General features: G+C 32.6%; 1 protein-coding gene across 1 annotated transcript; it reads right to left on the bottom strand.

Annotated features, from left to right (window-relative positions):
- Positions 1–846: 846 nt before the first annotated feature.
- LOC134725187 (membrane protein BRI3-like) lies at positions 847–6,831 on the bottom strand. The gene is made up of 4 exons (XM_063588806.1): positions 6,721–6,831; positions 4,594–4,660; positions 3,281–3,582; positions 847–2,940 (listed from the first exon to the last, which is right to left on the bottom strand). The coding sequence occupies exons 2-4, from the start codon at positions 4,643–4,645 to the stop codon at positions 2,809–2,811; spliced, it is 486 nt and encodes a 161-aa protein (XP_063444876.1). The 5' UTR covers positions 4,646–4,660; positions 6,721–6,831; the 3' UTR covers positions 847–2,808.
- Between the last annotated feature and the right edge of the window lie 6,657 nt (positions 6,832–13,488).

Consider the following 13,488-nt stretch of genomic DNA (forward strand, 5'->3'; position numbering starts at 1 on the left):
AAAACACAAAAACTTTACACTGAGCAATGAACCATGAAGATGAGGTTAAGGTCAAATAAAACATGGAAGACTAATAGTACACCATACACCAAATATAGTTGACCTTTTGCATAAAGTATTAGAAAAAAAGACCAAAAACTCAAAAATTTAGCTTTGACCACTGATCCATGAAAAGAGGTTAAGGTCAGTTGACACCTGCCAGTTGGACATGTAAATCAAGATGTACATTGTAAGTAGAATCATTCCAAAACTCATTTAGTAGACCTATTGCATACAGTATAAAAAGAAAACGGACTAAAATAGAAAAACAACTATAACCACTGAACCATGAACATGAGGACAAGGTCAGATGACACCTGCCAGTTGGATATACATGTATTCACCTTACAATCCTTCCATACACCAAATATAATAGACCTATTGCTTATAGTATCCGAGAAATAGACCACCATTACTTAACCTTGTTCATTGATCCATGAAATAAGGTCATGGTCAAGTTAAAACTGTCTGACGGGAATGAGGACCTTGCAGAGTATGCACATACCAAATATAGATATAATAATAATAAGAGAGTAATAAACATTACAAAAAGTCTTAACTTTTTTTTCAAATAATCACTGAACCATGAAAATGAGGTCAAGGACAATGGTCATGTGACAGACGGAACCTTGTTTCATATAAAGGCATCTACATACAAAGTATGAATCATCCAGGACTTCTACCTGCTAAAATATAAAGCTTTTAAGAAGTAAGCATATGCTAATACTTCCATCTTGTGATCATTATCCCTATGTTAAGCTTTCTGTGACATAAGTTTCAGGCAAAACAAAAATCATTTAAAAATGATATGGTTAAAATCATTTAATCAACAAATGACAAAAAAAAATCATAGATTAAATCAATATTTTTTACAATGTACATTTCCATAAACAGATCATCCTGTTCTTTTATAGCATACAAGATAGCTATTGAAAGCTTCACCTAAATAAAGGATCCAGACAAAAAAGTAAATTAGGTTTAGGCTTCATATCTATAATGCAGGGTGGGCAAATTATTACAGCAACCCCTAAACACCAAAAAAACAGATTGCACTAAAGTAAACAAATTAATAAACAACATGTAAGAGCCAGTGATTACATAAGAAAACGAAACAATTACATATGATTCATAATCTGCACATATTTAAATTATATGAAAATTCTCAAATGAAAATATTCTAGGTTATTGAAAACTTTTTGAGGTTTCACTGTAGGTTTCCAAGATAATTGTTTGATTTTTTATGCTTGTCATTACATGAATTAAATTTATTGTAACATGTATAGGTATGCATATTCCTAAATGTGAACAGCCAAATAACTAATAATAGATGCCATTTATAAAGGCAACAGATATGCACAATATAATGTGAAAGATACACCAGTTCTAAATCTACAATCTTGTAGTATTCAACAGAAGAAATAGAAAGAAAAACAAGAATACTGATTTAATAACAACTCTACTGAAATGTGTATCATCATGCACAATCAACACAAATATTTCTTTATGTTGTTTCAATTATATCTGATAACATTTTGATGGTAAAAAGCAATGGGAAAGTGTGACACAGGAGTGCTCATTTCCAAATTTCACTTTTTGGTGATAATTTTTCCCACTTCTAATTTTTCTACCCTTTGTTTCCAAAAATCCATACTTTTTTTGCAGCTCTGAAATAAACCCATGCATTGCTTTTCAAGACTACAAATTGTATTACATATTGAACAAGCTTTTCATATATAAATGAGAAGATGTGTATGATTACCAATGAAACAACTTCCTACAAAAGACAAATTGACACAGAAATTAACAACTATAGGTCACCATACGACCTTCAACAATGAGTTAAACCCTTAGGTCACAGCTATAAAAGGTCCCAAAAATGACAAATGTAAACAAATCATACATGTTATAAGCATGATACATTGCTAAGTGTTAAATGTTTTCAAATGAATTAGACATAAGTAAAACAAACATTAGTTACACACATATCTGTACATTTGTAAGTTGTACAATAACTGTTAAAAAGAATTATCATAGTCTTTTTCTCATTTTTAACATGTTGAAATAGCTCATGCTGTTTGTTGTTTGAATCACAAATTTTATAATAATGACGAAATGGCATCATTTGCTACTTGGTCTCATTCTGGTTACACAAACTTATTTTTTAATGATCAGATATGTAAATTGGTAAATGAAAAATGGGTGTAATACCATAAAGACTTTGAGGCTTGTCAAAAAGCTGGTAATTTTCTGTATATCAAATGAAGCCATTCAAAATTTTATGCAGTGATAATGTAATAAAACTAACTAAACATTAATATAAAAAATCTACTTAATATTCTCATTATGCTTCATAAATCTCTTTAAAAATAAACATGGATATACATTTTCTGTCAAACTTCACATTAAGATTTAGTAAAAAGAATTTTACTGTACATATATACATTCTTTTGTTTGCATCAAAAAAGCCATCATACTAGTGAAAAGTTTTTAAGTTACAAGCAGAGTTGTAGATACGATTACCAAAACAAAATGTAAAAGAACACTCTTAAAGATAAATCAAAAACTTAATTTACACTTTTTTCACATATAACCATCCACAATATTCTTTTTATTTTTATCTTATCTTATCTGGTCACAAAATCTATACTTTACACAAAAAGTGGAGAATTTGTGAAATGGACGTATACTATAATGATACTATAGAATTCACTGAACAAACATTTTAACTTTCTGGTTACAACGCTACGAATAATGGACATTATGTTATATTCAATCAAAAACTGCCCCACAATTTGGACATCTTCTTTGTCTCATTGCTAAACAACACAAAAGTCCTAATGGGAAAAACAATATGGCACACAACACTCCTAGACAGGTGTAATCTTCTTCTAACACTCCCACCTGTAATTAAATACACACAATTAAAATACTATGGATATAAACAATGTGTCATGTATATGGCTAAAGAGTAACCGAATGTGTATGCTCCTTGGATATTTGTGTTTTGGGGTTGTTGTTTCATTACACAATCTACCCCAGCATACTAAGTTATTAAGTTGTAATTACCACTTATTTTTTACAACTATGCATTTGAAACTGTGAACATAGCGTAACATTTGATTTGTATACAGGTCATGATTATTCTTTTCATATTCTTATGTCATTTTTAAGAATACTCTTTTTTCTTGTATTTACTAAAAGTTTTTAACTTGATTTGTATCTATATCTGTAAAAATCTTACCCTACATGCAGGACAACCTCCAACTACCACTACTTGTGTGGGTGGTTGCTGTTGTACTATAATCTGTTGCTGTGACGATGAACTTTGACCATGATATCCAGCTGGCCCTGTATATCCTCCAGCAGGATATCCTTGTCCTGGAGGAGGTCCAGCATATCCAGCTGGTTGTGGGGGATATGTTGTAGGGTTGTACCCCTGTGATGGGTCTCTAGGGTATCGTGGATCATAAGCCCCAGCTGGTTTTTGATGAGGGTCATTGTATGCCCCTGCCGGAGGTGGAATGGCACCATAGGCTCTATTGGCTACAATGGAAAAAAATGTTTTATGAAAAATTGAAACATGGCAGTCCATTGTACAGTTCATATACATTTGTAAGATAACTAATTCTAATGCAACAACGTTTGTAACGTTCATTTTGATTGGATAACGTCACTTATTTTCATGGCATCAATTGACAATTGATGCTATGGGACGTACGCGCAAGCGCAGATGGCATATGACAGATTTTAAATACATGTTTTAGCGTTGTTTACTGTCAGTTTCATTAGAATGGAGATAACAATATTGTATTTTAAGCTCCGACGGCATCAATTGGGGATTTGATGGTCGCAAATACCCGTTTACTGTCTTCGGTAACGCGTCGCCAGTAAACTTAATTTGTGACCATCAAATCCCCAATTGATGCCGTCGGAGCTTAAAATACAATACAGTTATCTCCTAAATTCAGAGATTTCAATTTAGTATGCATAGTTTTATATTATTCCTATTGTTTTACATGTACAATGGCCAAATATGAATGTTGTATACAAATACCTGTATGGCTATCAAAAGTTAAATACAAGTTTTTATATTTTGTAATTCAAATTGTGTTGGAAATATTGCAATATTAATATGACATTGCAAAATTTCTGAATTTGCATTAAAATAAGGTTTAACTATGAATCTTTCTGAAGGAGACCATTATCATAGTTGTTCATCTTTCAGCTTTTTAAATGTTTAAAATTTGCTAAGGAGAGATTGAATTGGTAACCACCACTTGCCAAATATTATTTCCTCTTTTAAATACATTCTTTGTCATCAAGTATTTAATGAAAAATTTAATTAAATAATTAAATTTTTTATTGCTGATACATTGTGTTTTATTTCTATTAGTCTGCTACAGTTTCAGATCCACTGGAGTATTTTTGTCTGTTTACAGATCCACTGGAGTATTTTTGTCTGTTTACAGATCCACTGGAATATTTTTGTCTGTTTACAGATCCAATGTAATAATATTTTGTCTGTTGTTATCAGATCCAATAAATCAATCTTACCTTGACCTTGAAGACCCTCCCTTTCTGCATATGGTGGAGGTTGGTCAGACATTTTGCATTAAATTTCCTGAATAAAACAAGGATTCCAGATTGAATTTTTAAATATATATATCACTGATTTCTATATAATCCATTTTTAATCTTAAACCTAGCAAATTTTTGGAATGATAAATTAATACATTTGGGTGTCAACTGTGAATGAATTAATGCTTTTATTCTCATAAACTAGTACGCCTTTATTAGAACAGGGAAATTTCACTAGCTGGCAAGACCTATTAAAATCCTGCACCTGCTACTAAACAAGTACCAGTATACCATATATGATGGAACTTAAAAGTATGAGACCTGATCATCTCTTAACCACAAAACAAGGCCCATAGCCAGGAATTTCCAAGGGAGAGTTTGTTGGACTCACAAACTCGAATTTAACAGTCACAATTTGAACAGGAAATAGACTTTAACAGTGCTTATTTGTTTTCAAAAGGGGGTTCGTCCAAACCCCTTGAACCCCCTGGCTACGGGTATGAAAACAATCTATCTACATGTATTTAACAGTTATCATGGTTATAAATGTTTGTACTGAAGAACTACAAAAGAACAATAAAACATTGGCAACAAACTTGAAATGTACCTCAGAATAGACCACTTTCGAGTTCATCCGTCACCGGAAAAAACTCGTCAATTATACGAGCCTTTATCACCGTCATTTGTGCGTTTAGGGGCGTCGTCACTTCCCTTCCAATGTTGAGCGAGTGGTTGGAAAACTATAATTCTATATTGTATGAATTATTCGGCAAATTGAATTCTCAAAATTGACGATCAACACTGCTGTCATTAGGGAATTGTCAGTAAGTACCTACAGAGCAACCATTATTTCTAGTTTATCCTGCTCAAAGACGATCACTAAGACGCTTGATGAACGTAAATAGTGCAGGGATACAGGCGAGCCCCTCTATCTGGTAAATGACATCATAAAGGCGTGCATAATTGACGAGTTTTTGCCGGTGACGGATGAACTCGAAAGTGGTCTATTAGTGTACATGTAATGTGACTATATGTTGAATGATTTGGGGAATTTTGGTGTATATTCAAGTGCCTTTGAGTAATTCCACAAAGTATTGGTCTCATTACATTTAGATGCAGGTTGGGTGTAGAGTGTGTCAACCCTTAATCATGTTCATCTGGAACATACATGTATACATACGTTTCAGGGAAAAGAACTGGTTGACTACACAATTTTGCCACATCTTTTAAGTGTGAGCATGAACATTTTAGTACTACATGTATTTCTATTAGCAAAACAAATTGCAAACTCACATTACAGTAGTCCCAGCACACAAAGTGATTTTAATTAACCTGATCATAGGTAAAAGTAATCTTCACAACTTCTGCAGTTCAGTATACTGAAGTTTTGTTGTATGACTCAAAAGGGGGGATAGGACCTTTATCCGGACTCCAAGATCAGGTGTTTTTAAGCTTGGAATTTTGAGATTTGACCCTTTTGGGATCTGGGAATTCATTTTTCGAATTTCGAGACCTCTGGATTTCATTTTCGGGATGTTGTGTTTTTAATCACGGGATTTCGGGATCAGGACCCTCCTACCTTCCCTTCCTCAAGGATTTGTATAGTAAGTTAGTAAGACTATACACCTTATCACTAGTCTATTTGTACGTACCCCCCATTACTGGATATCACACAGGTTCCCGTAAAGTTTTGAAGTCACAATACAAAAAACATGACCCCACAATGGAAAAGTGATTGTTGTATGCGTCAAAAGGTCAAGCGGCCAGGTCGGCTGGCTGAGTAGTGTAATAGCAATCAGGTGTATACAAATCCTTGTATGAATGCAGAAGAAGAAGGTAAAAACAAATGACGAAATGTGGTGTGGCCTGATTTAATGGGGACGTGTTAACCCGCCGTGTTGACCTTATACTTATCTGTACATAGTGGATGAAACTTGAACACACAAATATAAGTGTAGTGCATAAGCACTACAGATCAGGAGGAAGCTTTTTTTAATGTGTAATATTTCCAGAATTTTGTTTTCCGTCTATAATTATTTCTTTCTTAAAAAATTAATATCAGAGTAAAGAAAAGTGATAAAAACTGCAAATTATTTTCTTTACCTTTAGTGACAATGTCTTCTTTATGAAAAATTTAAAAATATAGATTTTCATAACCACCTGACGTTGTCACAAGACATAAACAAACAACTTATCTCCCTTTGAAGTTCAACAAAATTGTGAAAACGATGTATAACATTACCGCTAAATCGACAGTCCGTGGTGTAATCTGAAAACCGATATAGAATGTTTGAAATAAGTGAACAGTAGTGAACCGATTTTAAAATCTCGAAACAAGAAAAAAAATGGCAATGGATGTTATAGTGTAATTTTAAAATCGTTGATGGATCTAAATGAAAATAATTTGCCGAAATTTTCAGAGGAACAATATTTGATATATACGATGGTTTCAAAGATTTGTATCATGGGCTTTTTTAATTATGTGATTACTTGGCTGTTTTATACTGATTATTTGAATACCGGACTGACAACTATCTCATGACTATTTGATTATTTGATAATCAAGCACTGTAATTTTTATTATTGGAAGATAATGTTTAAAAATAATCAGTAAAACACGTATACATCATACATATTAATAAAGCAAAGCATGCATGTTAAAATCGACATTTCATTAAAAAATATACTATAGGTTTAGAAATTAAAAGTTAGTTTACTTTAACATACAACAAGTGTTTCTTTAAAAAATATATATAGTACATAAGCAAATTAAGCACGCATATTAAACAAAGGTCAGGTTAAAATAGATATCTTAATTAAAAACCCCATAAGTTTTCAAATTGAAATTGATATTCAATAACTTCAAAATTCTTAACAAGTATAACAAAACCAGAACATTGTACGTGCTTTTATTTTTTATTAAAAAAAAGATGCTGCCACTGCAGAGTGTAACAATATTTGATATGATTTTTAGAATAATGTGTTCATGATTTGTTGTTGGCGAAAATACCTAAATTATGTTATATTTGTTATTTAACGTTTATAGTTATAACGCGTGCTATTTATTGCAAAATGTATACCAAAGTTTTGTGTATATATCGATTGAAAGATGTTGACTGACGGACAATTTGGCAAGTATTGACAATGTAAGTTTTTTGTGCTGCTTGTCTCCTAAAAATGTGTGCCGCCAATGATAAGTAAATTGTGTATGTATATATTTGAAAGACTAGTAAAATCAAAAATACATGTTATGCTGAAACAGCTTGACTATAAGAAGTGAAAGACGTTTTGTGGCCTTTGTTTCATAAACACAGCAGCACTTTATTACAACCATATATACATGTCCTTGAATCGAGGATCCCCAGTTACACATATTTGTCCTTTCAAGTGCTCTAATCAGCTAATTTAGCTCTTTGTATGAGCTGAACAGTGTAACTTCTTCAGACGAAGCGATTCAGAGTTAGACATTTTTGATAAACACCCTGTCTGTTGTTGAAAAAAATTACGATGACCAAACATAACCTATAGGCATATTAGTGAGAAAACATGTTTGCACTTAATAGAGGTAAAGGTACACATCTACGGACTAAAACCATAGTCAGATATATATAATGTCTAGTACAACCATTTCAAAATCATGAGCCAACATATTCGTCATGCAATACGAAAACAATTCATCCGTTGTCCGTCTATATATGTGACCCGCCATGACATTTCCAGGCTTATGGAGGTAAACGTCATAATGCGAAAACGTCGATGCAAAGTTACGTAACGTAATCGGAGCACCTGTTATTGCATGTTCAATTTGTTTAACTCATAAACTTATCTTAAATTGCCTTTTTTTTCTTTAAGAACTTGAATATAATTTCGAATATGTAAACAGAAGATTTTTTTACGAACAATATTTAATCATGCGGGATAAAATAGAATTTATAAATCCCAGTGTATAGATTTGCGACATGACTAATTTACGCAACTTGTAGCTTTGATGTTTACAACTTTGTTCTTAATCATTGAAAGGGCTTTCAGAGGCGGATTTAGTGGAGGGGACATGTTGCCCCTCCTTTTTGGGAAAAAAAATGGTTGTTTATATAGGAAGTCACTGAAGCGTGACTGGAACGGAACCCTCTTTGGTCAGTCAGTGGGCCCCACACTTATGAAAATTTCTAGATCCGCCACTGGCTTTGGTTGTTATCTATAAACTATAGTCGCATTGCAGATAAATTGTAAAAATAAAATAGTAGCGAAGGACTATAAAATGCGCAAATTAATTGTCTGGCCCGTATTTAAGTTTTGAGCTCCAGGTTTTCATCAAGGGGGACGTCTCACGTTAAACTATGTTTAGACAACAAACGAAAATGTAACCACAGAAGACAAAATATATATTTTGTACACTGTCACATGTACATACTTTGAAGATGAAAATGAATGTACAAGTGCACTGTGTCTAAAACACACCGGCAAAATTTGTTCGAACTCGATGGTATCTAACATCCGGCACAATGACGGAACATCAATAGAGGTGTCATACCACCAATTAAGGAGGCTCGCGGGTATAAGATTTTCAGAAAAAAAATAAACATTAATTTTTCAATTCAAATTTTATATATAACCTTTAGTAGTTGTTACTTTATCATTTGGTACAAAAATCGTTCCAAAAAATTAATTTGTGTTGACCCCAGGTGACTTTTAAAATGTAGATATCATTGAAAAAGCTCCAAATTATCTCCCTTTGGTGCAAAAATGCCATTTTTTTTGGCATTAAAATTAAAATATCTTTTTTAACTTATCGGTGACCTATATTTTTTATTGATGTTTTCAAATAAGCTGTACATAAACTAAATAATTGTAAAATTTGAGCGATTTCTGTAATTGAGTTTATATTTTATTTCGATATTACCGTTTTTTCTCCTATTAGTTCAACAGAAAAAAAGGACATTAACAAAAATCACGGTATGCTTCTTTCGAAGGCAGATTGTGAGCGTAAATGACCGTGACCCCATTTTTTATTTTATTTTTCTATTAAGTATAAGATAAAGTTCATTTATAGAAAAATATAGAGAAATCCTATATTAAATTAAAAAAAATCATTTAGACCCGCGAGCCCCCTTAAAAGTCCCTATCTGTTCAACCAAATTTTACATTTTTCACAGCTTTCTAAATATTTTACCTTAAGTTCAACTTCATAGGAACCAGGTATATCCTGAATTATACATGTATCAGCTTTCTCCATGCCAATTTTCAATAGGTGTTTAAAATCATATAAAAAAGAAAAGGTGTTCCGAATAGAGGTACCCCTGGTTTTCTGGCAATCTTAAATTAGTAAACTATGGAGTGCATTAATCCTCAATTTTGAATGCAAACTCATAAACAAGTAAATTTTAGCTCAAAATAATCATAATATATTCCTCTTTCACCAAAATTTTCATTTCTACAAATTTGTCGGTTAGTTTAAGTAAAAAAGGACATCAAATGCACTATTTTTTGTCCCAGTAAGCCTACTTTCACATACGTTCTAAATTTGAGGGAGTAATTGGTGGTATGACACCTAGACAGATAAAGATATGTTTCTCCTTATTTTCTTATTATTTTTATGATATCATAGAATATATAAACATATACAAATATTTTCTATTGTGATATGCAATATTTTCTACAACCGTTTTATATTATTTAACAGGTTGTTTTTGGCTCACTTGACCCAACAGGAAAAGTATTTTTTTATCACTTGGCACCGGTAGACCGTCGTTCAATACATTTTTTTAAATACATTTTCACATCTAAAATTTAACAAACCTTATCTAAAATCATGTCTTTTTTAATCATACATAATTAGGGTATCTAGTTTTAAAAAGTTTACTGTGACCCCGCTTATCAACAAAAATGGCCGTCATGTCTAAGAAATAAATAAAGGGGGGGGCATGCAAGTGCATGATGTCAATTATTTAAAAAAAGCCGGCGACAAAGAAAAATCTAAAAGGGCCAGATGATTATCTTCAAAATGTTGAGCTCTACCATTTGCCCATTTACTATAAAATTCTCACATAAGTTCTTAAAGGAGTTATTGCATGGCCCTTAAATTACGAATTTGATGTTCTTTTTCCAATTTTGATCTATTATTTTCAAACATATAAAAGTCATATAGCAAGTCAAGATAAACAAATAAATCGACTTGGCAAATATCCTTATAAAACTGTTGGACCTTTAGTTAAGTTTTTTTTCATTTCACTGCGTTTTTACACGTCCGTCACAATTTTAACAGGACGTATGATTGTATACAACCGTCCGTCCGTCTGTCCTTCCTTCTATCCGTCCGTTCCTCCATCTATCAGTCATTCTGTCCGTCCGTCCGTCTATCTATCCGTCTATCCTTCTGTTCATCGTGAACATGTCGCACCGTAACTTGAGAACAGCTTATCCAGTTTTCATGAAACTTAACAAAGTTATTGCTTGTAATGGTCAAAAGATCTGTAAACCTTTTAGTGAAAGTCAGATTAAATCTTTTTGAATTACAGGACCTAGTAAGTAAAACAGGAGCATAAAATAAAATTGAGAATGGAAATGGGGAATGTGTCAAAGAGACAACAACCCGACCAAAATAAAAAAACACAACAGCAGAAGGTCACCAACAGGTCTTCAATGTAGCTAAAGGAGTATGTTTATTTAACATGTCGCGCCATATCTCAAAAATCGATTTATCATTATTGCATCAAACTTTACACATTTCTTAGTAATATAAATCTTAACTTCTACTTTTTAGTGACGTTTCAAATTTTGTTTATTAAGCGTTATTAAGGGTTTTTTTGGTAAAAAAAAAAGGGGGGGGTCACATATTACGATGTATCTCAAAACCTATATAAAAAAAATATCATAATGTTAACAAAAATCAGATTTCAGTTTAAAAAGTATAAATATAAAAAACCGGGTGATATATACATTGTATTGACGAAACCGGGTGATTGTGTAGTAAACAACAATGACAAAACCGGTGTATTTTAATTTTTGACATGACCCATTTCTTTCGTTCCATACACATAAATACAAGTATTGAGATGCTCAAAATGACAAGTTTTGCAATCTCTGTGTCAATATCTATCTTCACATATTTTGAGTGACATACGAATTTAAATTCTACTTAAAAAGCAGAATATTTTTTTTTGAGTGATTTTATTTGAAAAGTAGATCCATGGTTGCTATGGAAACCGAACGGTTGCTTAATTTAACTCAAATTCACTTATCAATAAATTAAGTTCACTAAAGTTACATTTTGATAATTTTACAGACTAAAAAAAACCAAACACACAACGATATGTCAACTTGCAAGGAGAACAAAATTAGATAAACCTTAGAAATATTGCAAAGTGGTACTATTTAAAAAAAAAAAAGTGCATCTCACAAAAATGACCATAATTCTTTTAATTTTGATGATTCGACCAAAAACTCTTTCTGGGTGTTTTGTATCTATGTGTACTTCATAAAAATGCAAAAAAAAATCATTTTGGTTCTAATACCTCCATAAGCCTGAAAATCTCATGGCTGGTCACATATGTGATCATAAGGTTGTTGAACTAATCTGAAAAATTGTAATGTTTCTGCGCTTTGACAGAGACATGTAATACACTATATGTCTCTGGCTCTACACCCCCCCCCCCCCCCCCCCCCCCCCGTGTGTATATTTTCGTCATTCTAGATGATTCGAAATCTACTTCAAATTGGCTGTTTTTGTCTATTTTCCTGAATTATTGTAGTTCTTAGAGAGCTCTACGTTTACTATAGTAGACTATTCTCCCTTTTTAAAGATTTTTTTCTAATTTTTAGAAAAGGTAGTGGCAATTTATAGCAATGTCAGCAATGCAGGTCACTTGCTATACTTATATTAAAACGTTTAAAATATAAAGACTCTAAGGATCAGTGTGGTAAGTTTGGTCATGACTGATATTGTGGTTTCAGAGACTATTGGAAACACCTATGCATCCCTTGCCCAAAGGTGTATCAGAACTAGAAATAGCATAGTAAAAATTGTATGACCAAGATTACCATAAGCTACAAAATGGTAGGAACAAACAGCAGTGTCATTTCTTAGCGTTGCAACAAGAGTTGGCTTAAAGCTGGTCCAAATGAACAAGCTAAGGAATTCATAAATATGATTCAAAACGACAGCCATATTTTTAATGGCAATTAAATGCATTTTTCTTCATGTTTCAATTATTGATTTTGGCAATAAATGTATAACATAAAATTGAGAATGGAAATGGGGAATGTATCAAAGAGACAAAAACCCGACCATAGAAAAAACAACAGCAGAAGGTCACCAACATGTCTTCAATGTACCCGGAGGCGTCCTTCAGCTGGCCCCCTAAACAAATATATACTAGTTCAGTGGTAATGAACGGCATACTAATTTCCAAATTGTACACAAGAAACTAAAATCAAAATAATACAAGACTAACAAAGACCAGAGGCTCCTGACTTGGGACAGGCGCAAAAATGCGGCGGGGTTAAACATGTTTATGAGATCTCAACCCTCCCCCTATACCTCTAGCCTATGTAGAAAAGTCGCATAACAATACGTACATTTAAAATTCAATTCATGAGAAGTCCGAGTCTGTCAAAAGATGTAACCAAGTAAAATAAACAAAATGACAATTATACATAAATAACAATAGACTACTAGCAGTTAACTGACATGCCAGCTCCAGACTTCAATTAAACTGATTGAAAGATTATGATTTCATCATATGAATATTAGGCTCAATCCTTCCCATTAGGGGTTTAGTTTCATACCATCATAACATATATGAGAAGAACATAACCCGTGTCATGCCAACAACTGAATTTTGAATAAATGTGTTTAGTTCCGATGCAAAGACC

The sequence above is a fragment of the Mytilus trossulus genome, chromosome 7 (genome assembly GCF_036588685.1).
Source record: "Mytilus trossulus isolate FHL-02 chromosome 7, PNRI_Mtr1.1.1.hap1, whole genome shotgun sequence".
Taxonomy (NCBI): domain Eukaryota; kingdom Metazoa; phylum Mollusca; class Bivalvia; order Mytilida; family Mytilidae; genus Mytilus; species Mytilus trossulus.